This window comes from Barbus barbus, assembly GCF_936440315.1.
Source record: "Barbus barbus genome assembly, chromosome: 43".
NCBI classification, from domain to species: domain Eukaryota; kingdom Metazoa; phylum Chordata; class Actinopteri; order Cypriniformes; family Cyprinidae; genus Barbus; species Barbus barbus.
In genome coordinates, this window is record NC_136721.1 from 21,340,426 (window position 1) to 21,366,287 (window position 25,862).

The 25,862-nt window shown below is 37.0% G+C and overlaps 1 protein-coding gene across 2 annotated transcripts; it reads right to left on the bottom strand.

Moving 5' to 3' along the window:
* Nucleotides 1-145: 145 nt before the first annotated feature.
* LOC306862067 (DENN domain-containing protein 1A-like) lies at nucleotides 146-25,577 on the bottom strand. 2 transcript variants are annotated; one of them, XM_079404669.1, is made up of 24 exons: nucleotides 25,411-25,577; nucleotides 23,987-24,051; nucleotides 22,418-22,461; nucleotides 20,790-20,839; nucleotides 19,780-19,899; nucleotides 19,592-19,661; nucleotides 16,124-16,204; nucleotides 15,976-16,029; nucleotides 14,180-14,290; nucleotides 13,986-14,086; nucleotides 11,419-11,464; nucleotides 11,156-11,257; nucleotides 10,880-11,005; nucleotides 10,555-10,656; nucleotides 9,758-9,845; nucleotides 9,608-9,648; nucleotides 9,408-9,479; nucleotides 9,216-9,272; nucleotides 8,984-9,100; nucleotides 8,045-8,122; nucleotides 7,482-7,552; nucleotides 6,135-6,263; nucleotides 4,982-5,264; nucleotides 146-3,922 (listed from the first exon to the last, which is right to left on the bottom strand). In XM_079404669.1, exons 1-24 carry the CDS (start codon nucleotides 25,425-25,427, stop codon nucleotides 2,933-2,935), a joined length of 3,015 nt encoding a protein of 1,004 aa, XP_079260795.1. In that variant the 5' UTR covers nucleotides 25,428-25,577; the 3' UTR covers nucleotides 146-2,932. The 2 variants fall into 2 exon arrangements, with proteins under 2 accessions (XP_079260795.1, XP_079260794.1); XM_079404668.1 differs by lacking the exon at nucleotides 6,135-6,263.
* Between the last annotated feature and the right edge of the window lie 285 nt (nucleotides 25,578-25,862).

Here is a 25,862-nt window from a genome sequence, read left to right on the forward strand (position 1 = left end):
AAAATAATTAGGAAAAGTCATGTGCATTTTAACATGTTAAACTGACAGTCCTAAAAAAAATTATAATACAATACGCTCAAGAATACTGGGAAGAAGAACGGTTAACAATAAATGTGAGCAAAACAAATCTCAAACTCACCACTTTCACGTGAATATACGGTGTGCTTTTTAATTATGGCAAACACAAATAACATCCAAATAATAATTAAAAAATAAAAAAGTGCAAGATGATATGAGTTCACATTAGGATACATTCCAAGAGAAAACTGTATTTTACATATCAGAAACAAGTCTCGATAGTTCCACCTTGCTGAGAGTCGTACTCTCTTACCATTCAAGCTGAGAAACCTCAAAGGATCTTGTCAAAATAGGTGCTACAATGTTTGTTAAATCCACGCCAGCCATATTTTCAAAACCTCTTTTACCCAGACATAGTAGATTATAATTTGACACTTTTCCACTGGGATACACAATACAATCACATTCAGTGACTGCTGTGCAGTGGTTATCTACAATACTTCACCCAGAACAATGTTTGAATGTCTTGCCAGTTAAGCCACTGTATGGGGAAAAAATATCACAGCTTCAGCTCATCTGACGATGTCCTAAAAAGAAAAAAGAAAAATACTGTATCTGCCCCAGTTAAATGTGTAGGTACTTTTAACAGAATACTTAGCAAATGTTTTTTTGTCAGTTAAAAAAAATGCCTCGTTTTGCGGCAACCAATTAATTTTTACTGAATATTTCAGTTTTCGGTTTTATAGTAGCACTTTAATATGCACACACACGTCTTGCTGTAATTCATTTTAAGTTTTGTGTTTGTCAAACATTATTAAAGTCTCCCAACTAGAAGCTCACTGAAATCCAGTGCAATGCCGCTCAAAGTGTATTCTGTGATGGTGTATTGGCTTCCATTGCCCCTGAATTTTAGTTTTAAACTTGCAGTATAGATTACTGACCAAGGACAGTGTTTCACCAATCACATTTCAACCTAACAGCTGATGTGAAATGTACAAAATCATATTTTTAACATTAAGACAAAATTTGAACCAAAACACTGGAACAACCCATGCAGTAAGACTAGGAATACACAACAAACCTCTCACCACAAACAGCTCTGAATTTACACACACACACACACACACACGCACTCATTTAAGGCCAAATTCAAAAGGTGATATAAACGAATAAACTAACAGAAAACGTGATCTTCTAACAGCTCTACAGGGTGGATAGAGATGTTCAAGAACACTTTAATAACACAAATAACATTATTTCATATCCTTAAATACAACAATAATACCAGAGAAGAAGAGACACCAGTTCACTCCCTGATGTTCCCTGACATGGACAAAAACATGTTTCTTTTGGATTTGAGCGTTTGGTTGTACACAATTCTTTTCCATGTCAAGATTTGCACAAACAGTGTTCTCCTACTTGCAAGTCTCAGACAAAAATATAGCAAAAAATGGCATGAAACAAAGATCCTCCAACACAGATTGTGTATAGTGCTGAACTAAACCCAGAAAACAGGCACAGTCTATGACAAGAAAACCAGCTGTTAGAGTTAAGAATCATTTTTAACACACTTTATAGCAGTATGTATGTTTAAAAAGCGCAAAATGGATCTATTAGAATAAATACCCATAATGCAGAGTGCATGGCAGTAGCAGATTAGATGGAAAGGGTAGTGCTAAAAAGAAGAGTGGTGACTGGTCGCTTTATGAAAGCTATAAGTCTATCGTGTGATGCTCAGAATAAAACGAGAGAACTTCAACATCAAATCAAAGCAAGTGAACAATTAGCATCTAAACTAAACTATTTTGAAACCAAACAGAAACCTGTTCGATAAGACCCATTTTAATACTTTTGTACTGACACGCAGGCAAGCAGAACTAGAGGTAAAGCCGATACCAGTGAGGGTGTTCACCATGTATTTAACCTAAAAACACACTCCTGATTGGTTTACCAACTGTAAATTACACTTTATTTAGTCAAGAATTAATGCATCAAATGCATACTGAAATTCTGACCTCTGACTTCACACCTCTAGGGGGCAGTGTTGTGTTCTACAGGGCTGTTTACTCTGACCCATTCTGAGCACTACCATTCAGCTGCACTTTATCACACTGTATGCTTTAAGCAGTGAGTAGTATATAGCTTCTACGAGGGCACGATATGTCGTGCAGTATGCATTATTTTATGCCGTATGTAATGTAGTGCAAATATGAAGTACACAGCAGGTACTGCAATCACAACGTTATATGCCATTTGCATTATAGAGTCCAGAATGTAGTATGCCCTTGTGTCATGTAGCAAGTAGAGTGGGATGTGTAGTATGCCATCTACTAGGCATCTGCAAATATTTGTATTCAGGTGCATTATAAATGCCAATTTAACAACTGTTTGTAGAAGTTTGCACAAGGAATTGGATGTTGGGGTGTAACGGTTTGAATTAATATGCGTGTAGGGTTAAAAAACAAGCTTCTTATTAAAAACAGTACTGATTGTTAGGAGGATGTGCAATTGCCGCCATAAACGCAACAATGGTAGTCTAATCGCTAATGTAGGACTTGAGTCATATTACTGTGTGGTATCTTTAGTATTGTAGTCTGATCCCTATGGAAACTAGACTGTTAGCTACAGAAAATACAGTGTTATCCTGCTAATATGGTTTTTCAGTGTTAAACTTGCTGCTATAGGAACAACACGGTTCATCCGGATGCTATGGGAAATACATCATTAGCATCTGTGTGCATAAGGCGTGAGTGTGTGAGCTGGGCGCAAAAAAAAAGCACTACACACTCTGAGAGGGAAAATGTCCAACAGTGCTTTCAGGCCACTAGGGGGCGCAGTCTTAAATACCCACTGGCTCTAAATTTGCAGTCCCTCACTGGTTGGTAGCAGCCGTAGAGGAAAAATGTGGGCACAGCTAGTCAAACGTTTCCCACCTTCTTCGCAAATCCTCTACCTTCTTTTTGGGGGGGGTGGTCAGTACAGTTGGTGTGGTTGCCATAGTAAGAAGGTCACTGAATGGGTCACGGGGTTCGTCTGTAGAGACTTGCGCAGGCTGGGCCAGAGAAGTAGGAGCAGGTGAGTCCAAGAGGGTTGAAAGAGAACCGCTACTGCTGGAGGATGGAGGAACGCGTCCAACTGGCCACGCCCCTCCAGTTGGGGTCACACCCACAGCAGATGTCTGACCGAAAACAGAGAACGGGTGGCCAGAGGTGGGAAAGTAGTTGGCACCTGGGGGAGGCATGTAGGCTGGAGCAAAAGGGTTACCTGGGACAACAGGACTATAGTGCCTTTGTGGCTGGTACTGGGGTGGTTGGGTAAAGGGGTTCAGTGATACTGGAGGGGAGAAGGCGGGCACGTTTGGGGGGTTGGGTCGAGGAGGGATAGGGGGTTTAGTGAAGGACGGGGTGGCCTCATTCTTCGTTGCTCCGCACAGAGGGTCCAACAAGCTGAGCAAGTCCTGTCCCTCGTTTGACTCGTTGGGCTTTAACAAGTCCGCCTGATTTTGTGATTGGGAGTGAGGAGACATGTTCAGTGCTTGCCGAAACTCTTGCCCTCCAGTGGACACTCCTCCCTCCTTTTCGCTGGCCTGTTTAACCCCACGCAGCAGGGTCACAGCAGGTGCCAGAACTGCACCCGGTTCAGGTGTTTTCCGACCTTGGGGACGAGGGATTGTGATACAAGCCCCTTCGGTCTTCTCTGCACTGGGATTTGAACTCTCTATGCTGGGTGGCCGTGCCTCCGGGGGTTCAAAGGGTGGCACGGAGAGAGGTCTCTCCCAGGAAGGTGACTCTTTGCCAAGCAACGTGGACGGGTCTTCTCTTTGGCTCCAGAGCTTGCTGTACGGATTGGTGGTTTTAAGACCAGGGAGTGTGCGTGTGCGCTCACCAGAAGTAAGATTCATCCGCTGGAGAACAAACAATTAGAACAGGTTTTAAGTTAGAAAAAGGCCATATACACTGATAAATTTGGTTGCTTTGGAGTGCTTAAAAATCCCGTTTTGTACACCTAGAGTCTGGGTGCTTAAAGGAGTGACAACTGTAATCAACTCCTAAAACATGACAAAACGTTGCTATGGTTCTCATCATAAGCCATTGTGAGTTTGGCAGTCTCCTGTATTCCCTATAAGTCGAACAATAATTCAGGGCAGCATTTCTCAAACCTGATTCATGTGTTATCTCTGATCGGAGGGCTATCAGATCGTGAAAAGACCAGGTGTTGCCCTCCAAATCACTTTCGAGACGGATTAAAATCCGATCGCTCAAATCACTTCAGGAGGTGGTCTGGGCCGCATTGCAGATGAAAATGGACAAACGTAAATGTATCCGGTTGTTAAAACTACATTTGCAAATTTTACTCCTCCCAAAATATTAAAATAATAAGTGTGTGAGAGCATTTTATAGGTTATATGGCATGTTATAGTCACATATGACTGCGCTAATCCAACAGCATCACAGCGGATGAGTAGCTGAGTATCTCTTCACCAAGCCAAAGCTCAAACTGCCATAAAGCTCAAAACTGCCGTCAACACAGTCATCTTCATTAAAAGTAGTGAGACTAACTTATATTTCCAGTGCTGATGCCGCACTGTCTCCTGTTGTGGTCTTTGATCTTGAAATTAGCAGTTGATGAATAAAATAGCATACAATGCAGTGCATATCTGTTGCTTTCGTTGATGTGAAATCCGTTAAATTTGCATATAGCGTAGGAATTGAGGATCGGATTTGTGTCCACTTTGCGGAGACACATTGATGTGGCCAAGTATAAATGGAACCACTTAAATAAATCAGATAGCTATCCGATCAGAGAAAATGCATCAAGTGATCAAGTGTAAACAGACCCAAAGAGTTCAAAAATGTGTACTTTTGGTGTGACTCCAGGAACAAAGTTGGGAAACACTAAACTACGGGATTCTCGTGCATTAAATTGTGGCTCGCACTCCCAAAACTTTGCAGCATGATCTAACCTGGTAGTTGAAGTTGGCATGATGTGGGTCTGCTCGAAGCTCCTCCAAACTTCTGGCGGAACTGAGTGTAGAGTGTGTGCTGTGAGAGGGTTTTGTGGTATTTGTGGTTTCTGTACATTCTGGCTCCCCCTGCTGACTACGGAAGGCATCCTGCAACAGGCTCAGGTCAGAGAACTTGTCTAGCACAGGGCTGGACGGAGCAGTGTTACCTTGGAAGCGCTCCCCAACCTCCTCACCTTCTTCCACAAGCTCTGCCTCTTTCAGAGACCTGTATGGCTGGGGCCTAAATCACATACGCAAACAAAAACACATTCGCGCACATCCATGCAACAAAAACACACAAACAAGAACACGCACGCACAACACATGCACAAACAAGTACAGACACACAATTATAATTTTCAAGTTAGATGAAGAGCAGTTGAAATGGGCAGATTTGATAAACAAAATCAAAATCACTTTACATAAATAAGCAGTTGCATGCCTCAGACTAAGACATCACATTCATTAAATTTCAGCATGCAATAAAACTGATTTAAGCCAACATTAAAAACAAATCTAGCAGGCCACAGCTTAACTAAATACTATGGCGTACAGTGGCCCCAAAAAGACACTAGAGACACTTGAAAATGAGGTTGTCATTGCATTAGATAACAAATTGCCTTCTGGGCCTGATCCAGGAATAGCACATACCTGAGAAATGTAGAGATGACAAGAGTTTGGACATGCTCAGATATGAAAGGTTTGTTAGTTTTAAGTACTTTTTCATTGTAGACTAAACACACTGGTCCATTCTGTATTACATGCCTATGCACAAAGGTAAGCTAGAGGAACACTGGGAGAAGATTAGGGGGCCAAGCACCAAGCCCTGGGGTATCTCTATGTACAGTTGATACAATTTATGCTGACAAATTGGTTCTACAGTACTATAGATAAATTCCACAACTAGAATGTGTTTTGAACAGTATCAGTGTACTTAATGGTTTAACACTTGGCTTGATATTTTGTAACCTAATGCAGTGACATCTTTACATTTTTCAGTGTGTCCAAATAATTTTTGCGGGCATAGTATGTAAAAAAAAGCCATCAAATATTCACTTTAAGACTAATGGACAATAGAGAAATCAAGAATGAAAACCACTTGAACAGAGACCATTCAAAAGGAGCAGAAAGCAGGAAGTGTTCAGGAAAAGCAGCAATGGAGTCGTCATCCTGAGACAGCTCGTCACCCGATGAATCCTCACACAGAAACACTGTATAGTGACGGGTTGGACGCACGTAACTACAGCGTCAACACGCACGCATACAGAGATGCACAGCAGCAACAAAAAAAGAAAGCATAAACAAATTGCCAAAGACAAGGAGAGCCAAGTATCAGGTGTAACCACACACAAACACAAATCCCAAAAACGTCCATCCCAATGTGAAAGAGAAAACACAAAAGTGAAGGAGAAAAAGAAAGTGTAAGTGAGACATGCAATCACACAATCAAGACCACAACATTTTTACTATGCTGATTTGTATGTGATAGATATTTGAGGGATAATGTATAGCCTAAAACTATTAAAAATATAAAACTCACAGACAATTTTTAACTGAAATAAAATATAAGTATTGAAAAACGCGGGATCAAAAATTTTGCTTTGGCAACAAACTAAAAAAGTTTTGGTTAGTTTATTTAGGTTTAATTACTAAAATTACTAACTGAGATAAAACTTAAAATACACTGTAAATATTTAGATTTTTTTTAAAATGGCAAAAGTACATAAAAACAGTAAACATTAAACTAAAATTAAAATGAAAACTGAAAAAAAAGCTAAATCAAATTGTTAATTAAAAAAAAACCTAACAGTTCACAAAAAAAAAAAAAAAAAAACTACAACAACTTGGTCTCTGCCACTATTGCAAAATAAAACGAGAACAGCACCCGGATGCAAAGTAGAGGCGTCTTGTATCAAACTGAAGGAGTTTGTTTTGCAATAATGATCTGCTGGCTCTACATTAATCCCACTTATTATATTGACATTATTCAAATAAATAATGGAAATAGATTTGAGTTCAAATTTTTTCATTATCTTTATTTAAGATTGGCTAACCCCTTAGCATGCTAAATATTCTGCGAAACAGTTCATTACAAATGTATGTACAACAATATGCCTAACAACAAGAGAAACACTGATACAATAATACAGTATTACCTTTATATTAAAAATCTGCAAAACAAGTTACTTTTTCCTAAACAATACAGTCAACATGCATTGCTACAAATTAGCATGTCATCTTCTATTTTAAGTTCACCCATTCAGATCTTTGTTTATTTACCCGTTCACAATTCTTCTGAATTGACAAAAATATAAAGTTTAGCTGGCATTGAACAATAAAATCTGACCAATGCCGTGAATGTGAAGTAAAATGCTCCCTAGATAGAAACACAAAGACCGTTGTCTATTTGTTTGTGCTTTGCAATTGCATGTGAGAAAGGTTAAATATTGAGTCTTACTGTTCAGGGCTTCCTTCTATGCCAATGTTACTGCGTGGTCTCTTTGGCACCAGAGGCCGAGGTGGTCGAGCCTGCAAAAACACGCAAACACAGGTTTTTTAAACAGTATAGCACTGTCTTAAAAAGTTCTGGATTTGTTAAATCCTTGTAGATGTCACTGCAGTCACTGTTAGGCCAGAAATCAATTGCTCCTTTTAGACAGCAAGGATCAGAGGTTAAGATCCTGTCAAATGTAAACAGAAATGCGGTATCCAAGACCCGAAGAGTGACAGACAGAATAAAGCACCCTTTAAACCAAAGGAAAAAAGTTTGTGTGGTAGAAAAGTGAGTGCAAACACACGACAAACTCATTCATGTGTGTGTGAGAGCATTATTCTGTAGAAAAATAACTGATGTTAGATCACACAGGCATGTAAATACACACACACACACACACACACACACACACACAAACAAACAGAACACACACATATAACACACTCCAGTGCAGCAGCCAGGGCAGAGGGGAATATTTGAGCTCAGGGTGATAGGTCAGAGATCAGGGATGAGAGTGCTGTACTCACTGGTCGTGTGCTGCGCTGTAGTTTGGAGGGATGGGGGGGAGGGGGACGTTGGGGCCGTGGGGAACGTGACTGCTCAGTCTGCTCCAAACATACATACACACACACACACTTTTTATCTGTGAAAATATGACTTCTTTCACACTTTCTAAAATGTAACAGTTTAACACAAGGACCAAATCCTAATTACTATGTCCAAACTTCCTTGCATATTTAACATACATCTGAAATAGGCATGTGGCGATATCAAAGCTTCATATCACAATAATTGCTGAAGCTTTTATGAGACATTGCAATACATTACATTAAAAACAGGTTGAAAAAGATGAGAAAACTTTACTGCTAGCTACTGATTACAAATTTAACAGCTTTTTCAAATAACAAAAATAACTTGCCATCAAATACAATAAAACAATAGAGAATAAAAACGTAAAAAAAAAATTCAAAATGATTAATGTGCAAAAGAGCACAACTATGAAAAATTACGATAAAGAAACAAAAAATTTTCAACTAATATCATAACATCTTTTCTAGGCTGGTCTTTAGCCCATATTAAAATGTGAAAATGTTTGAGTGTAAACAAATGTTTAAAAATAAATTATTTATTGCTGATAAACACCATAGTGAATACAAAAACATATAACATGTAAATACTCTTTGTTTGTCTTCTTTCTTCTCCATGTCAGAATTGCGCATCGCAGTGTTTTAATTTTATCCAGTTTATGGACAAGAAGCTAATGTACGTCCCAGAATTCGATACAATTCGATTAATAAGTCACTTATAATTATTACGTTATTTTGAAGTTGCCACGATAATAATACCATATGTGTCCATTACAGTGATATAGTATATCAATTGAAATCGACAATAATTTACACTATATTAATGCTCTTTGCCAAAACTTTGTAATTTCCAAAACAGTTATAAATCCCCACACCCACCTGTCCAAAGTGAACTGTAATTGGACGTCTCTGGTCCAAGGTGAGGGAATCTTTGCTGTGTGTAGTGGGTAGGTGTGTGGAGCTAGGCTCTTCTGAGTAACCATTCTCTGTAAGCTCCTGTAAGTCAATGCACAGTCTCTTACACATTATAAAAAAATGCATGTACATACAGTATGTTTATGCAAAAATGACACAAAAATTGTGTTTTTGTGTGTGTGTGTTGTTTGAGCACCTTTTGTTTGAGTCGACTCTTTACTTCTTTGATGCCCATCTTGGCATGGTCTTTGGCCTGTAGAGAAAACATGAGGTGATTCCTTAAAGAGGCAGCAGAGAAATTTCCCATTGAAAAAAAAAAGAGAAAGCAACAGACAAAACAAGACACATAGAGAACTGAGAAAGAAAGTGTGTACACGTGGATACATACAAATTTGTAAACTGTCTTCATCGCAGGATTTGCCTTTGTCTTCACTGTGTTTAAGATGGCCCCACTGCCCTTCTGTATGTCAAAAGTGAAAAAGACATCATCAGACAGAGAAAAAAGCTCATAAGCAAATACACAAAGAATCAGTACAAATCAGCCTCTCCAGCACACATAAAAATAACTAAAAAATAAATTAATTTCACCTTCACTGTGAAAAGCCACTGATGATATGTCTTATCACTGCCTGTAACACAAATATTAAACAATCACAGAGTGAACGTAAAAACAGTAATACAAAATTACATGAAATTATAAGCTTTAAAGTAAATATAGACAAATTAAAAGTCTCTTACCAGCATATTCTCCCATATTGATCTCCTCCTCAAACTGATCGCTGAACCCTTCACCGGAGTTCAACAGCTCCAGACGCCCATCTATAAACTGCAGACACACACATTAAAGCAATGATATCTCTGTAGGTGTCACATGAGAAGGACTACTGTGACACTTTATAAAATAAATGTGATTTTCCATTTAAAATAAGCTATACAAGAGGTTAGCCAAAGTTGGCCAAAGCTCTGTGTCTAATTCTAAAATTGCTATGTAAAGTAGCATTATTTATATACAAATTTTAGCATAACATTTGTATATATAACTATTTTTTTCCATTTTCATTTTAGTTTAAGTTTTAGTCATTTGGTTATGTGCTTCTGCCATTTTTTTTTTTTTTTTTTAATAATTCAAATATTTCTATATTTTAGTCATTTTAGTACTTCAACTTGAACCTATTCCAGTTTCAGTAATTCAGTGCAAGTTTTTAATGTAATATTTATTTTATTTCACCTATATTTTAATTACCAAAAACTTGTTTTTATTTTTTAGTTAACAATAACAACACTGAAGTCTGATGTTACTAAACAAGGTGCTGATATAACATTAACAAAATATGGAAGTGTCTTAATATGCATGAAAATCCTATAAACACTGGTAAAAAGAAAACAGCTGCTGTTTTATAAAACAAATGATAAACTTATAAGTGTATAGACTAAAAGAATGAATATTTATTTGAAGCTGTATTTATTAATTAGCTATATATAAAACAATACAAATATATTGTAAGCTCTCATTTAGTTAAATATGTATGTAATACCTGTTTAAAGAACTGTAGCTGTATAGCGTTCTGTAGAAATTGTCTCATTGTGCTGGATCGGTGTGTGACAAACGTTTCTTCACTGAACGTAATTGGCTCCTCCTGAACATATGGACAAATGGGAAGTCAAAAACATGTTAACCTAAGCATTTATCTTTCCAAAGCCACATGGACTGTCCACTAGGGGACACTGTCTCACAGTCATCCTACATATTCTTGCATGATAAGCTTAACAAATACTTCACCAAATGCTCAGAGCCAACATTTATTAGTCTGAACTTCATTCAAAACCATAAGCACATCAATACTTCAAACTCTCTCTCACCGGTTCAATCTGTAGCGCGTTCCTGTAACTGCCAAACAGAGCTGCCTGCGCCTTCAGAAACGCTCTGGCCACTCCATCTCCTGTCGTCGAGGAAACTTTTCTCAGGCGGTTCTTTAAAGATGAAACCTACAACACACAAGTATATCACTTGCTGCAACCATCATGAATATATTTCCATATCAGATCATCACTGGCATATCAAAATTAACACCACGCCCAAAACAGATCACACTTTTTGGAGATCAGAGCAGGTCGTGTTCATGCTTATTTACTCACCACATCATTAGGAAGGCTTTGCAGGTCATCAAACGGCGTTTCGAGAGTGTTTGTGTCTACATTGAGAAGTACCACATCATCTAAAGCCATACCTCGCACCTTCTGTTACGACAACACACACACAAACACACAAAACAGTCTAAATACAGCCTAGAAGTCTGCTACACTAAAATACAACAGCACTGTGATTTAAATATGAATATGCAACACAGAAAAATATGAATATGCAAGGTAAGGTAAAATAAAAGAAAGCAATCCGTCACCTCCATAAGACTGGAGTGCACTCCGATGAGGTATGGCATTGGAGCACTAACAAAAAAATAACAATAGTTCAGTACAATTTCAAATTTATTTAATATATCGAGGGGTGAGAACCAGAAGGGCGTAAGTGAAATTTTTGGTGAAATGGAGATATATGAAAGCTCTTAATGAGCTCTTTCTACTGGCAAAAGTACTGTCATCCATGAGTGTACACATTTGTATTATAAACAATTGAAATCAGTACACAAAGTCAGATCAAACTATGGTAAATGTTTTGTTTTGGCTCTCCTGTAAAGTTGGTGAAATGTCACATAAGCCCTTCTGGTTCTCAACCCTCGATTTGATTATTATATATACAGTACTTCTCAAAAGTTTGGAAACATTATGATTTTTAAATATTTTTAATGAAGCCTTTTATGCTGAGCAAGGCTGCATTTGTTTAAAAATACAGTATAAACAGTAACGTTATGAGATATTACATTATGAAATCTTTTTGAATTCTATTTGAAAATAGTTTAAAAAAAGTTTGTTAATAATAATAATATTAAATTTAATTATATATATATATATATATATATACACCATATCAACAGTATTTAAATTCTTAAAAACAATTATGATTCCAATATGATTTTAATACACTGTTTACAATAATTTCAATACAATAAATTTAGTCTAAAACAACATACAAAAATGCATACAAAGTACAAAACACATGCTTTAAATGATAATAACAATTATATGGAATATTTCAATTTAATGTATGATAGAAATTCTAAAATTATTAAATTAATTTAATAAAACCTTTGTAAATATATTAAATCCTCCTAAATGGGCCAAATAATTCCTATTTTTATAATAAAAAAGAAATTCAAATCAAGTAATTAGCAACTAAAACAATAGAAATACGAATCCCTGAACAAGTACAGTACCCTCCATAAGTATTGGAACAGTAAAGACAAAATTGCTCTGTTGGCTGTGGAGTCAAGACATTGGCAAATATGATTAAAAGATGAATATGAGACAAAACTACAGAATGTCACATTTTATTATTAGCCGTTTCAACACATACATGTTTTACCAAATAAAAAGAACAGCACTTTTAGAGTTCATCCCACTCATTGATGTGAGCATAAGTATTGGGACAGTTGAACATAAGGCAGATATAAGAGATTAAAAGCTATTATTTAGTTGCAGATCCCTTGCGCACAATCACAGCAGTGAGTCTGTGACCCATAGACATCACCAGACTCTTGGTCTCATCCTTTGAAATACTTTTCCCAGCCTTTAATGCAGCCAATTCCAATTGTTGCTTGTTTTGGGGAGTTTCTGCCTTTGCTCTCCTCTCCAGCTGGTGAAATTCATGTTCAAACGGATTTAAATCTGGAGATTGACCTGGGCAATCTAAGACTTTCCATTTCTTTGCCCTTATAAATTGCTTGACTGAACTGGCAGGGTGTTTTGGGTTATTGTCCTGATGCAATATGAAGCACTTCCCAATGAATCTGGTGGCATTTTCTTGAATATTGGTAGGCAAGATGGTTTTGTACCCTTCCAAATTCATTCTGCTACTGTCATCATACATTAAGTCATCAGTAAAGTTGAGAGGGCCTGTTCCAGAGGCAGCCATGCATGCCCATGCCATGACACCACCTCCACCATGCTTTACAGATGAGGCTGTATGCTTGGGATCATTTGCAGTTCCCTTTTTTCTCTCCACATTTTTGCTTTCCCATCACTTAGATAAAGGTTCATCTTTGTCTCATCGGTCCATAAATACAGTTCCAAAACTCTTCTGGCTCACCTTTGTGCTTTTTTGCAAACTCCAATCTTACCTTTCTATTTTTGGTGCTGGTCAGAGGTTTGCATCTTGCTGTGTAGCATCTGTAATTCTGTGTCAAAGTCTCCTGAGGACAGTAGATTGTCAGAGCTTCACCCCAGCTTTCTGGACGTTGTTGGTGATTTTACAGACACGTCTTTTAGGGTTCATTTTCACAGCTTTTATGATTTGTCTGTCATCAACTACTGTTGTTTTCTCAGCTGATCAGGTAGTTGTTGGTTGCTGGTGTCGCTGGTGGTTTCCAAACTCTTGATTTCTCCATGCACTTTATTTTTGCTATAGCTCTAATTGACTTCCTCTTTTCTTTTAGCATCCAAATTGCTTGCTTTTCTCTCAAAGTCAGCTCCCTCATGAATGCAAGATTCAGAATGCAGAAGTAATGGATATAACTGATACGACACATTTCCTGCTTTTAATATCTGAAGAATTAATGCAACAGGACACATCTGATCACTTAGAAAGACCTGTGAGGCAACTGTTCCAATACTTATGCTCACATCAGATAGAGGGATGAAACTCTAAAAGTGCTGAACTTCTTAGCTGGTAAAACATCTATGTGTTGAATCACCCAATAATAAAATGTGACATTCTGTAGTTTTGTCTCATATTCATCTTTTAGTCATATTTGTATATGTCTTGACTCCACAGCCAACAGAGCAATTTTGTCTTTACTGTTCCAATATTTTTGGAGGGCACTGTATATGTGCGCAAATGTGTGTGTGTACTCACCAGCAGTAGTCTATTAAGTGCTGTGGCAAGACTGGAATGTAAACATGCTGCCAGTACATGGGATACAACATGGCTGCTGCACCATGAATACATGCGGTTAACTGAGAGGAAGAATAAGGTTTATTAACACCTCTAAAATGAGCAAAGAAACAACCAACAATAGAGAGAGAGATAATGGTAGAGATGTTGCTCACAGTGCTCAGCTTGCTGCAGCTAATGAGGATTCGTCTTTCGTACAGCATGCTAGCGTACAGATGCAGCATGTTATTCACATCCACTGCTACGAAATACTCTGTCAGATTTCTCTGCAAATACATAAAAAGAAATCATATATCCTTTTTTTTTTTAATGAGAGTCAATAAGTCTTTTCACACCTACAGACTTTTCCGGAAAATTACCGGTAAAGAGATCATGTGTGAACAGGACCTTTTCAAAAATACCGGTAAATTCGTTCCGGCAATTTACCGGTATAAGAAGTTGTGTGAACGCAGAAGGAAAATTACCGGTATGAGCACGTACGAGTTCAGAACGCGCTGACGTAAGACTCTACTCCGGGCCAATCATAACCTTCTGACACAGATGACACATTCACTCCACACTTTCCCATGTATCCGCCCATGTCCGTCGCACAGACCTCTGCATTTGTGTAACATAACTGTTTTTTTTTTTTTTCAACTGTTCATATTTACTTAAGAAAAAACCTGGATACTCACCAGGACAGCCATTTTTGCTTAATTTTGTGTGTATTTGGCCACTGAAGTACAACAAATAAACTACGTAAAATAACTCAATATGATACTCGCTATAGGCGGCTTTGGATGTGACTGTGAGCGCTCAGCCTTGAAACAGCCTCTGGAGAGCGCGAGTACCTATTGGCTTAAAAAGGCATGCAAATTATACATTTTTATGACGATGCAACAATGACCCGATTAAGCAAGTTACAATTTTGTCAACTGTCCCGAAATGCGAGCGAAAGTCTTGGATCGGTGTGCAGCAGCTCGTTGCAGACGAGATGCGCTGATGTGAAGCCGCTTTGATAGAGTGAAAGAGAGAAGACACGTCCAGCTGAATCACTCACACTGTTTTCAAATGATTGATTTAATCTGCTAGTTTGTGTGGATTTATTTACTCATATAAGCTACTTGCTATCTTGAATAAATGTTTGCAGGAATTTCCCTCATTATAAACTTGAAAGCTGCGGGGATGAGTAAAACTATGTAATATACACACAATCCCTCACGAAAAATTCTGGACATGATTAATTATAACTAAAATTAGAAATACAATTTCATTATTTTTTAGTATTTTTTCCCCCCCAGGCCTGGAAATTGCTGTTTTCAAAATTTAATAAAAGCAACTGATGCACGCTGTTAATCACTTAAGCCGCCCACCAATGTAATTGGCTGAATGCTCCTTTACCTCTCCCTCCTCTAATCACAAGCCGGATCCATCACCCCGCTTTGTTTCGGGACCTCGACATTTTCAAATTTAGCACTGGTTTGTGGTCGTCTATTACGATGTCTCTGGGACAAAAGCAGCTGCATGAATGCAAAAGTTTGAAACAAAAATGAAACCAACAAAAAGACTGACCGCATATACCCCTCCATGTTTACAAATACAAGCGCAGCCATTGGAGGTTAATGATGTCACAGAATTTACCAGTATTTTGAATGGTGCTTTTCCGGAAAAAAGACGGAATGTCGTTGCCTGTGTGAACAGTGCATTTTTTAATTTATCGGTAAAGTCGTTCCGGTAATTTTACGGCAATTTACTGGTATTACTGTGTGAAAGGGGCTAATGTGTTATATGGACTGATGAATTACCTTGAATTTTCCTTGGTAAATTTGACAATTTTCACAGTCATTTAAAACGTGTATTTTCAAACGTCCTTATTTAAAATTATAAATAGTCCCAACCGAATAGTTATTATGTATAAATCTGTAATTTCTACATTGTGACTAACAGGGTCAATATAGTAAGTCAGACTTACATTTTCAGGTATACTGGGTAATTCCATAGGATCAGGCACTGTGAAAAACAAATGCTATAGAGAGAAATATAATCAGCTTTATACAATAAATTGATTGTAATATGAACATCTTGTCTGATAAAGTGTTGTGCATGTTGCTGTATATTACCACACTCAAATGCACAGGCACTCCAGGATCAGGGATGTTTAACGTGTGTAGAGACTCTAACAACTCTCTCCATTGACTGTCCTGTAACACAAATAACACAAATGAAAACAGTAAGTTTCGCATACAAATTTTTCACTATGTATATTATAAGATGTTAAATCACTTTAATCAAAGCCATATATGCATTATAAATAGTGCTGTCAAGCGATTAATCGCATCCAAAATAAAAGTTTGTGTTTATATAATATATGTGTGCACTGTTTATTTATTATGTATATATAAAGACACACACACACATACAGCATAGACGGTGCCCTCCAAAAGTATTGGAACAGTTAAGACAAAATTGCTCTGTTGGCTGTGGAGTCGAGACAAATATGATTAAAAGATGAATATGAGACAAAACTACAGAATGTCACATTTTATTATTGGGTGATTCAACACATAGATGTTTTACCAGCTAAGAAGTTCAGCACTTTTAGAGTTTCATCCCTCTATCTGATGTGAGCATAAGTATTGGAGCAGTTGCCTCACAGGTCTTTCTAAGTGATCAGCTGTGTCCTGTTGCATTAATTCTTCAGATATTAAAAGCAGGGAATGTGTCGTATCAGTTATATCCATTATTTCTGTATTCTGAATCCTGCATTCGATGATGACACACTAACCAGGATGAAGATGAGGGTGCTGACTTTGAGAGAAAATCAAGCAATTTGGATGCTAAAAGAAAAGAGGAAGTCAATTAGAGCTATAGCAAAAACAAAGGGCATGGAGAAATCAAGAGTTTGGAAACCACCAGAGAAAAAAAAGGGAACCGCAAATGATCCCAAGCATACAGCCTCATCTGTAATGCATGGTGGAGGTGGTATCGTGGCATGGGCATGCATGGCTGCCTCTGGAACAGGCCCTCTCAACTTTACTGATGACTTAATGTATGATGACAGTAGCTGAATGAATTTGGAAGGGTACAAAACCATCTTGCCTACCAATATTCAAGAAATTGCCACCAGATTCATTGGGAAGTGCTTCATATTGCATCAGGACAATGACCCAAAACACCCTGCCAGTTCAGTCAAGCAATTTATAAGGGCAAAGAAATGGAAAGTCTTAGATTGCCCAGGTCAATCTCCAGATTTAAATCTGATTGAACATGAATTTCACCAGCTGGAGAGGAGAGAAAAGGCATAAAATCCCCAAAACAAGCAACAATTGGAATAGGCTGCATTAAAGGCTGGGAAAAGTATTTCAAAGAATGAGACCAAGAGTCTGGTGATGTCTATGGGTCACAGACTCACTGCTGTGATTGTGCGCAAGGGATCTGCAACTAAATAATAGCTTTTAATCTTTTATATCTGCTTTATGTTCAACTGTCCCAATACTTATGCTCACATGAGTGGGATGAACTCTAAAATTGCTGTTATTTTTGTCTCATATTCATCTTTTAATCATATTTGCAAATGTCTTGACTCCACAGCCAACAGAGCAATTTTGTCTTTACTGTTCCAATACTTTTGGAGGACACTGTATTTTGAAAATATTTACATGTATTTGCATACATATATTTATATTCATACGTAAATGTTTTCTTAAATATATGCATGCATGTGAGTGTACTTATATACACATAATAAATATACACAGTACACACACATATATTACGTAAAAATAAATAAAATAAAAAATAAAAAAAAATTTGGGATGTGATTAATCGTGATTAATTGATTGACAGCACTAATTATAAATATATTTCCTTTCACTTTTGATTCAATTAATGTCTACTTGCTGGATAAAAGCATTAATTTATTTTAAAATATATATACTGTCCAAAACTTATGACAGAGATGGGCACTCGAGTCGCATTTTTATAGACTTCAGACTTGACTCAGACTCGACCTGAAATGACTCCAGACTTGATTCGACTCGACTCGAGGAAAAGGACTCGTGAAAATTTTAAAAGCAACTCGAGTCTTTTATCCTTAAATACTTATTTAACTGATAGCCTATTAAAAAGACAGACCGCATCCGCACCCGGCATCCATCCGGACCGCGAGCCGTAATAGCAGCACCATTTTAAGCGAGCAGCGCGTCAAATCAGCGGAACGCTTGGGTCGTTTATAGTAAATATCCTTCAGCGCTATAGCCTATATCCTCTAATATTTTTATCTAAAGCCAAACACGCTTTATTCAAGCCCTTTCAGTTCCGTGCGCTTTCTCTCTCTGGACGCGCACCGGTGTTCTGACGATTTGTGCTACCCTGTCAGATTTTCGCCAAGTTTAAGAGCTGCAATGACGTGGTTATTTTAACAACAGAAACACTGTGAGCAGCAAAATGATAGATTACTTTCACTGAAACACAGCAGAAAATGCTGCAAATTTAGTTATTTTTCTTACTATCTATCAGATATGATTTAGCGTTATTAATCTGTAGGCTAAAAACATTTCAAAATAATCATATAGCCTAATTATAATTGGGAAAATTGTAGATGGCTAGGATAGAAGTTAAACTCTGAAACTGCTAGTTATCTTTCTTTTTTGCTCAAGATGAGAGCGTTTTGATTATTGTAGCTACGTAGTTTTTTGTAGATAATGTTTTTAAGTAAAATATTAAAATATAGATTTCAGGAGCAAAACACGCACAGAAAAAAACAGTATTTTATTCTGTCACATGGCCTTGCATGGATCTAAATGTAAAAACACAATAAAAAGGATTTTTTTTTTTTTTTTTTTATCCAGACCTCTGCTTGGAAAATATAGAGGCCACACCTCTTGGAACTTTAATTGAATACCCCTGACTTATATCATAAAAAAAGACTTAATTTGTATGGTTTTGTAATAGCTATCTATACTTCCTTATGTGTCGTGGCAGATCGGACTCTTATTATAGAATTTGATTACAGAAAAACTCTTTCCTACATGGTAAAGGATTAAAACATAACAGGCTGGATGTACACTAACCTTACACCTCTTTTTTACAAAGCAGATCACAGATCATATATTGTGCCTTTAAAACAGCTTCGTAAATAGGAAGATTTCAGTACATGAGGATTATAAATGGGATTTTTTAGCAAGCCATTAAATGACTTGAGACTCGACTCAGACTCGTGACCAAAGACTCGAGATTTGACTCAGACTCCAGCGATAAAGACTTCAGACTTGACTCGGACTCTTGTGAACATCTCTGCCTTATGAACAGTAGTTTCAATCTGAAGAATACTAATTTTGTCTAAGGGAAAATGGTAGATATTAAACCCATCCTTATTTCCTCGCCTTTATTAAAAATAATGTGTTTATACAAAACGTAAAAAACTAAATTTCAGGGTCAGGTTGAAGTTTTTCAAGGTAATTGTAATTTTCAAATTAATGTAAATCAGCAAGAAATCCTCTTTTACGCAGCTAATTGAATGTGTAGGTGTACATCTGCATGTATAAGACCCAACGTCATATGAGTGTTGTTGTATGCGCACCACTGACCTGTCCTTTGGTTGTATAGTCTGCCAGGATATTCAGCAGCTTGTAAAACACCTCAAACCAGGGTAAGTAGCTGAACAGAGACAGTTAAACTACAATTAGATTAAGCTGATCTGAAGTAGGTGGATAACGAAAACAGGCCAATTTAAGTTCAAATTTAAACTTGTACTCTTAAACCCAACAGTTTGTACCTGAGGATGCAGTGGCAGCTGTGAGCTCCCGATGAGAGCCGACAGAAACCGAAGCGCTGTTTGCTCTCAATATCAGTCAGAACAAATGTGAAGTTCTGCCCCACCTGGCCCACTGCCATACTGGAAGACAGGACAAGGTCAAAATCAAAATTTTGGTCAGAAAATATAAATTCAAGGTTCAAGAGTTGCTGGAATCAAATGAAATGATGGTACTCACACAATGAGAACAAAACTAAATGAATTGAGCTGGATAGTGGCACTATTGTTTTTTGTAGAGCTGCTTTACAGCTGAATTGTGTATAATTGACTAATTTTGTGACTGAACTGAATCAAGCTGAATAACAACACTAGACAGTAGTCGAGTCAAATTCAGTAGTTGCTTATAGATGAACTGAACTTCCAAACAGCTGATAAAAACATGATAATCCACATGACTCCAGTCCATCAATTAACGTCTTGTGAAAGAGAAAAGCTGCACGTCTGTGATAAACAGATCCATTGCTAACATATTTTTAACTTCAAACTTCCAAATAAAATACATAGTCCTCTATCATACAAAAGTCCTCTATCAATAATATTGCTTTCTCCAGTGAAAAAGTCATCTCAGCAGAATAGAGAAATATGTTTATAAGACAAAACAGTTCTAAACAAATATGTCAGTAGATTTTAATGTGAGAGGACTTTTTCTTTTTTTTACTGGAGGAAGTGTTATTATGGATTATGGAGCAAACACACAGCTCTTTGCTTCACAAGATGATAACTGATGGACTGCAGACATGTAGTTTACTTCTGGATTATTGTAATGTTTTTTATCAGCTGTTTGGGCTCTCATTCTGACAGCACCCATTCACTGCAGAAGATCCATTGGTGAGCAAGTTAAATAATGCCAAATTTCCCTAAATCTGTTCTGATGAAGAAACAAAGTCATTTCAAGCTAATTTTCATTTTTGGCTGAACTACTCCCTTTGTAAATAAAGGTGACTTGATTTGATTAAAGACTGTAATATTACCTGTCCATATTGAAGGGGAAACAAAACTTTGGGATAGTCTGCAGCGTTTCCTGAAATCAGATTGTGAGAAAGAAAGAATTCATACACTGAAACATATCATTAGCTTCCTTCACACAAAAGACCACCGTGTACAGATCAAACTGTGTGTGCGTGAGGGACTCTGCTGTTGCTCTGGTACCCCTCCATATGGACTTGACACCCCACAGGGCTGTGTGTACGTGAGTGTGTGTGTTTTCCTGCCCTCATCTGTGTCAGGAGTTAGGGATTATCCCTAACAATAGCATGACAGAGGAGAGGGAGGGGACACAGCCCAGATTACAGAGCTTCACCACTGGGTACAACAGCAAGAATGCCTTCTGGGACCACTGGACCCAGCTATCAGCTTGAGTAAAGCGGTGTCTGTGTGTGTGTGTGTGCTGAGAGAGTGTGTGAAACTGCAATCAACAGGTATATAGAGGGGACAGGTACACACATCTGTTCCAGGAGAATTACACCTGCTTCAGTAGGTCGCCTTGTTCGCTCCCCATTTCCTATTTAATGCATTGTAGCTTCCTTAATTCAAAAAAAATATTTTACTAATTTTTACAAGTCATCAAAAAAATGTTTGTAAGAAAATTATACATTTTAAAATGATACATTTGTATGTATATTATACATTTGTAAATAAATTAATACTTTTATTTATCAAGGGAATATTAAAAATAAATGCATTTAAATTGATGCTGTTCTTTCTATTCATAAAAGAATAGCTGTTTCCACAAAAATATTATGCTGAATTAAACTGAACTATTATTGACAATAATCATAAAAAATGTTTCTCGAGCAGCAAATCAGCATATTTGAATGATTTCTGAAGGATCGTGAAACACTGAAGACTGGAGTAATGATGCTAAAAATTCAGCTCTGCATCCCAGGAATAAATTAAAATGTAAAATATATTCAAATAGAAAACAGTTATTTTAAATTGTAATAATATTTCACAAAATGACTGTTTTTACTGCATTTTGTTTAATGCAGCCTTGATGAGAATAAGAGAAATCTGCCGACTCAAACCTCTGATTTGGTAGTGTATATTATTTCATTAATTAATTAATACAATAATTTATAATTATAGAATTAAAATTACAATGATAAATCTTTCATTTCTTTGTTATTTTATTTACTGGTAACACTATTGTTGAGATTTATTTCAAATGACCAAATACAAGTTATCACCTGTGGATAACAAATGTGTCTTCTCTAGTAAAAGTTATTCATGTCTTTATTACTGATTTATGGACATATGGATTAAAGGAAATATAAAACATAAAATGATTGCTGGTCATTAATTTCTGAGGCACTCAATATTTAGCATACATATTTGCTCGCTACTTCCTACTATTTGTCATTCACTGTATAGTTTAATTTTTTCAGTCTGAATCTTAAGCGAGTTTGGTTCAAACTTCATAAAGAGGGTGTTTGGAACCACAGACCCCTCAGAAAATGACACACACACTCTCTAGTGGTTAAACTCCATCTGTCAGAACAGGTGCTCACTGCATTATCACTGAGGTGAACAACAATTACGAGATCCCCACCCCAACATCCCCAGAGAGAGAGAGACAAAGTGCAAATAATGAAGTGCAAACCTGGTTAGCGTATGTGTCGGGGAAACTCCTTCGTACCTCTGGTCCTGAAAACAACCCAGAAATCATGTTATTAACATTATTAGAAACAAACACACAGATAGAAAAAGCTTTTCTATATAGGTTTGGTCTCCCCACATGTTGCCAGCCCAGTTAATCACCATTATCAGACAGTTTTAGAAGCAGAATACAAAAAACACAGAGACCATTTTTTCTTGTTTTATGAACCACACACAATAAGATCAAGATCATGTACAGTGTATAGAAAGTATAAGGCATCAGTTTTGATTTCATCATACTTTTGGCCATATTATGCATCTCTGAGTACCATACATGTTATTATCAGATTCCAACTTTCAAAACAAACCATGCATGGTGACAGCAGGTAAAAATAAACAGCTTTACTTTATCTCACATTTTAACTGTCAAATATGTTCAATGGGGCTCAGAGTCCCTCTGAAAGGGTTTCCTCTTTCGTTCAGTGGGATATGAGACTCTGTGGATGTGTGAACACTGTGGGAGGGTTTGTCTCAGGAGAACAGACCCAAGATGCTTTGCTCCTGCTGTCATCATCAAACCATACGGTCACCAAGCAACATTTGCCAAGGGGTCTGCATGGGGGAATTCACACAGCTCAAGTACTTACTACATGCACTAGCATTAAAAGGTTTAGGGTCAGTTAAGATTGTCTTTTTATAGAAATTAATACTTTTATTCAGCAAGAACGCATTACACTGGTCAAAAGTGACAATAAAAGCAAATCAGCATATAAGAATGATTTCTTAAGGATTGTATGACACTGAAGACTGGAGTAATGATGCTGAAAATTTAGCTTTGCATCACAGGAATAAATTACATTTTAAAACATATACAAATAGAAAAAAAAATATTTGAAATAATAAAAAAAATGTTATTGTACTCTATTTCTGATCAAATAAATGTAGCCTTAGTTAGCATAAAAGACTCAAAAACATAAATAAAAAAATCGAATTTTCTCCAACCTTATGAATGCAGTATATCTTGTTTACTGCTATTAATTGTCTCAAATAAACATCTCAGACCTCTTGCAAAGATTTTAATGAAATAAAACTTAAATTAAATTAAAATAAATTAAAATTTTGTGACCGGTACCTTGTCAGAAGTGTTCACATAGCAGTCTTATCCCTAGTAAACACGTTTTCTGGTAGAGTGACAATACACTCAGCACCCTTTGTTCATTTAAGTGCTTGAACCCACATAAACTCCCAATGCACTCAATCCCTCAACAGGCCTCTAACCACATTTCTCATCACAAACCAGGAAATGTAAAGAGTTACACACTTAGTTCACTTAAATATTTTTTAGTTTTTTAGGATTTGCTCATTGAACCATTACAGATTCATCATATATGGAACTAAATTTTCTAATCTAGTTTTCTTCCCTACTAGAAAAGACTGAGAAAAGGAAACAGAATTCTAATTAAACAGAATTACAATGGATAACTGCATTCTGAGAAAGTATGTGTGGGCGAAATGCATATTTTTAAGTATAAACATTGAAACATTAACCTATTGCTAGAGTGAGTGCACTCACCAGAGTCAGCCGTCCCAGAATGCACCACCTCCATGTACACCTCAAAGGGTGACCCAGGGCTCTCCCTGAAACAGAAATAACACAGGGTCAAGGGTCAGAGGTCACATATGAATACGCTCTAAAGAATGTGACTACAGAGAAAGACTTTTGTATAGTTTAGTATTTTATATGTAAATTTTTAAGTTGATTTTTTAACACCAAATCTGGTACCAAGTTGGTGGAAAAGTGGCAAATGTGAGCGTGCAAAACATATGCCTTCTGAAAAAATAACATCCAGTCATAAGGTCAGGCTACCCCATGAAATTTTTTTCTAAATTGCTCTTGTCATATAGCTAAAGGACCATGATCTGATGTGAGGTCAAAGGTGAGATGAATATGGTCACATTCCCCACATTACTGATAGCAGGCTTTTCTACTGTAGTGAAAATAAGATCCTATTTGACTACTAAAACAGAAACAACAAGATAATCTTTTCAGCTGTTTGGACATGAAAGTTAGCCTAGTCAACTAAAAATAAAACACTGACTAACAACCTTTGCATGTACTTTACAAGTATTGCAAAAACCAGTGTGAGAAATTATTTTAATTAAGATTTGGTCAGAATATGGAGTCAGTACAACAGACATAAATCCATAAAGATACTATTAAAGTAAGATAATATTTCAGCTAAATATAACCTGAATCTGTTCTAGAAGTGATATCAGAGTTAATGATATCTAATACCTCTACTATCTATCGACTATAAACAGAAAGATCAACAAACTTCACACACTAAATTAATGTATTTTCCATCAAGTGGCTGTACAAGTAAAGCATGCAATAAGCATTTTAGTGAGGTAAAATGTGTTTATAATCGACTTTGTTCTGTCCTTCAGGCAGTTTCCAAAACAGTCTTATCATGGGCCGTAAACCCTGAAAAACACTGTGACCACAGCAAGGCACTGACTGGCCTCTATCATGTCTTATTCATAAAGTGCATTGAATTACCAAAGCAAGTAAGTGTCACTGAGCTGGAAACACTGTATAGACTCCAAAACCTCCATATAAATGCATGTTTCTACTTTCTTTCACGTAGATATGCGTTTGTTTGATCATGTTGTGAAGATTGTTTCTTAATAACATAACAAAGTAACATAAATTCATTTCTGTAGGACATGTAAACAATGATCAGTGACATGGACTTCATGCGTCTCCACCTATAAGACAGTACTGTACGAATACACAAGCCTCCAGGTAATATAATGCATCAAAGCATACTAAAGTACTACGTTAATTGTGCAAATAAGAAAATCAACACCTAAATACCCAAAGCACAGTCTCTCTCTGTCGCAACAAGTCTAAACAGGCCTTTAAGGGAGGTCAGAACTCGCATTTATAACAACACTGTATGTGATACAAAAGGTGATAGAGACATTGACGCTTACTTGATACGAGAGCCCATTTTATCCTTTATTTAAATCCAATCCGTTCCTCGGAATAATGTGACAATAACCCGCTGTCGGAGTTATATTTCCCGTTATCCCCGTCACATACTGCACAGGAACGCCATGGTCTCCACGCGCGGATCACGGTACTACGGCCCAAGTGAATTATGGGAGTTGTATTTTTTTGGGCGAGTCTCCGGCTGTCGATCGATACAACACCGAACTACATTTCCCACATAGCGAAAAAGCCGTGACGTATGAGTCGCCTGACACAGAAGGGAGTGTGGTATGAAGTCTGGGCATTGCAACAATGAATTGCAATAACAACTGTTACAGCTGTATGGCAGATGAACAGTGCGGATGCGTTTGCTGTTAAGAGTGCAGACTGAGATAGAGTCTAAAACTACTGTCGTGTAGGCTAATTTATGAAAGGAGAACATACTGATTGGGTT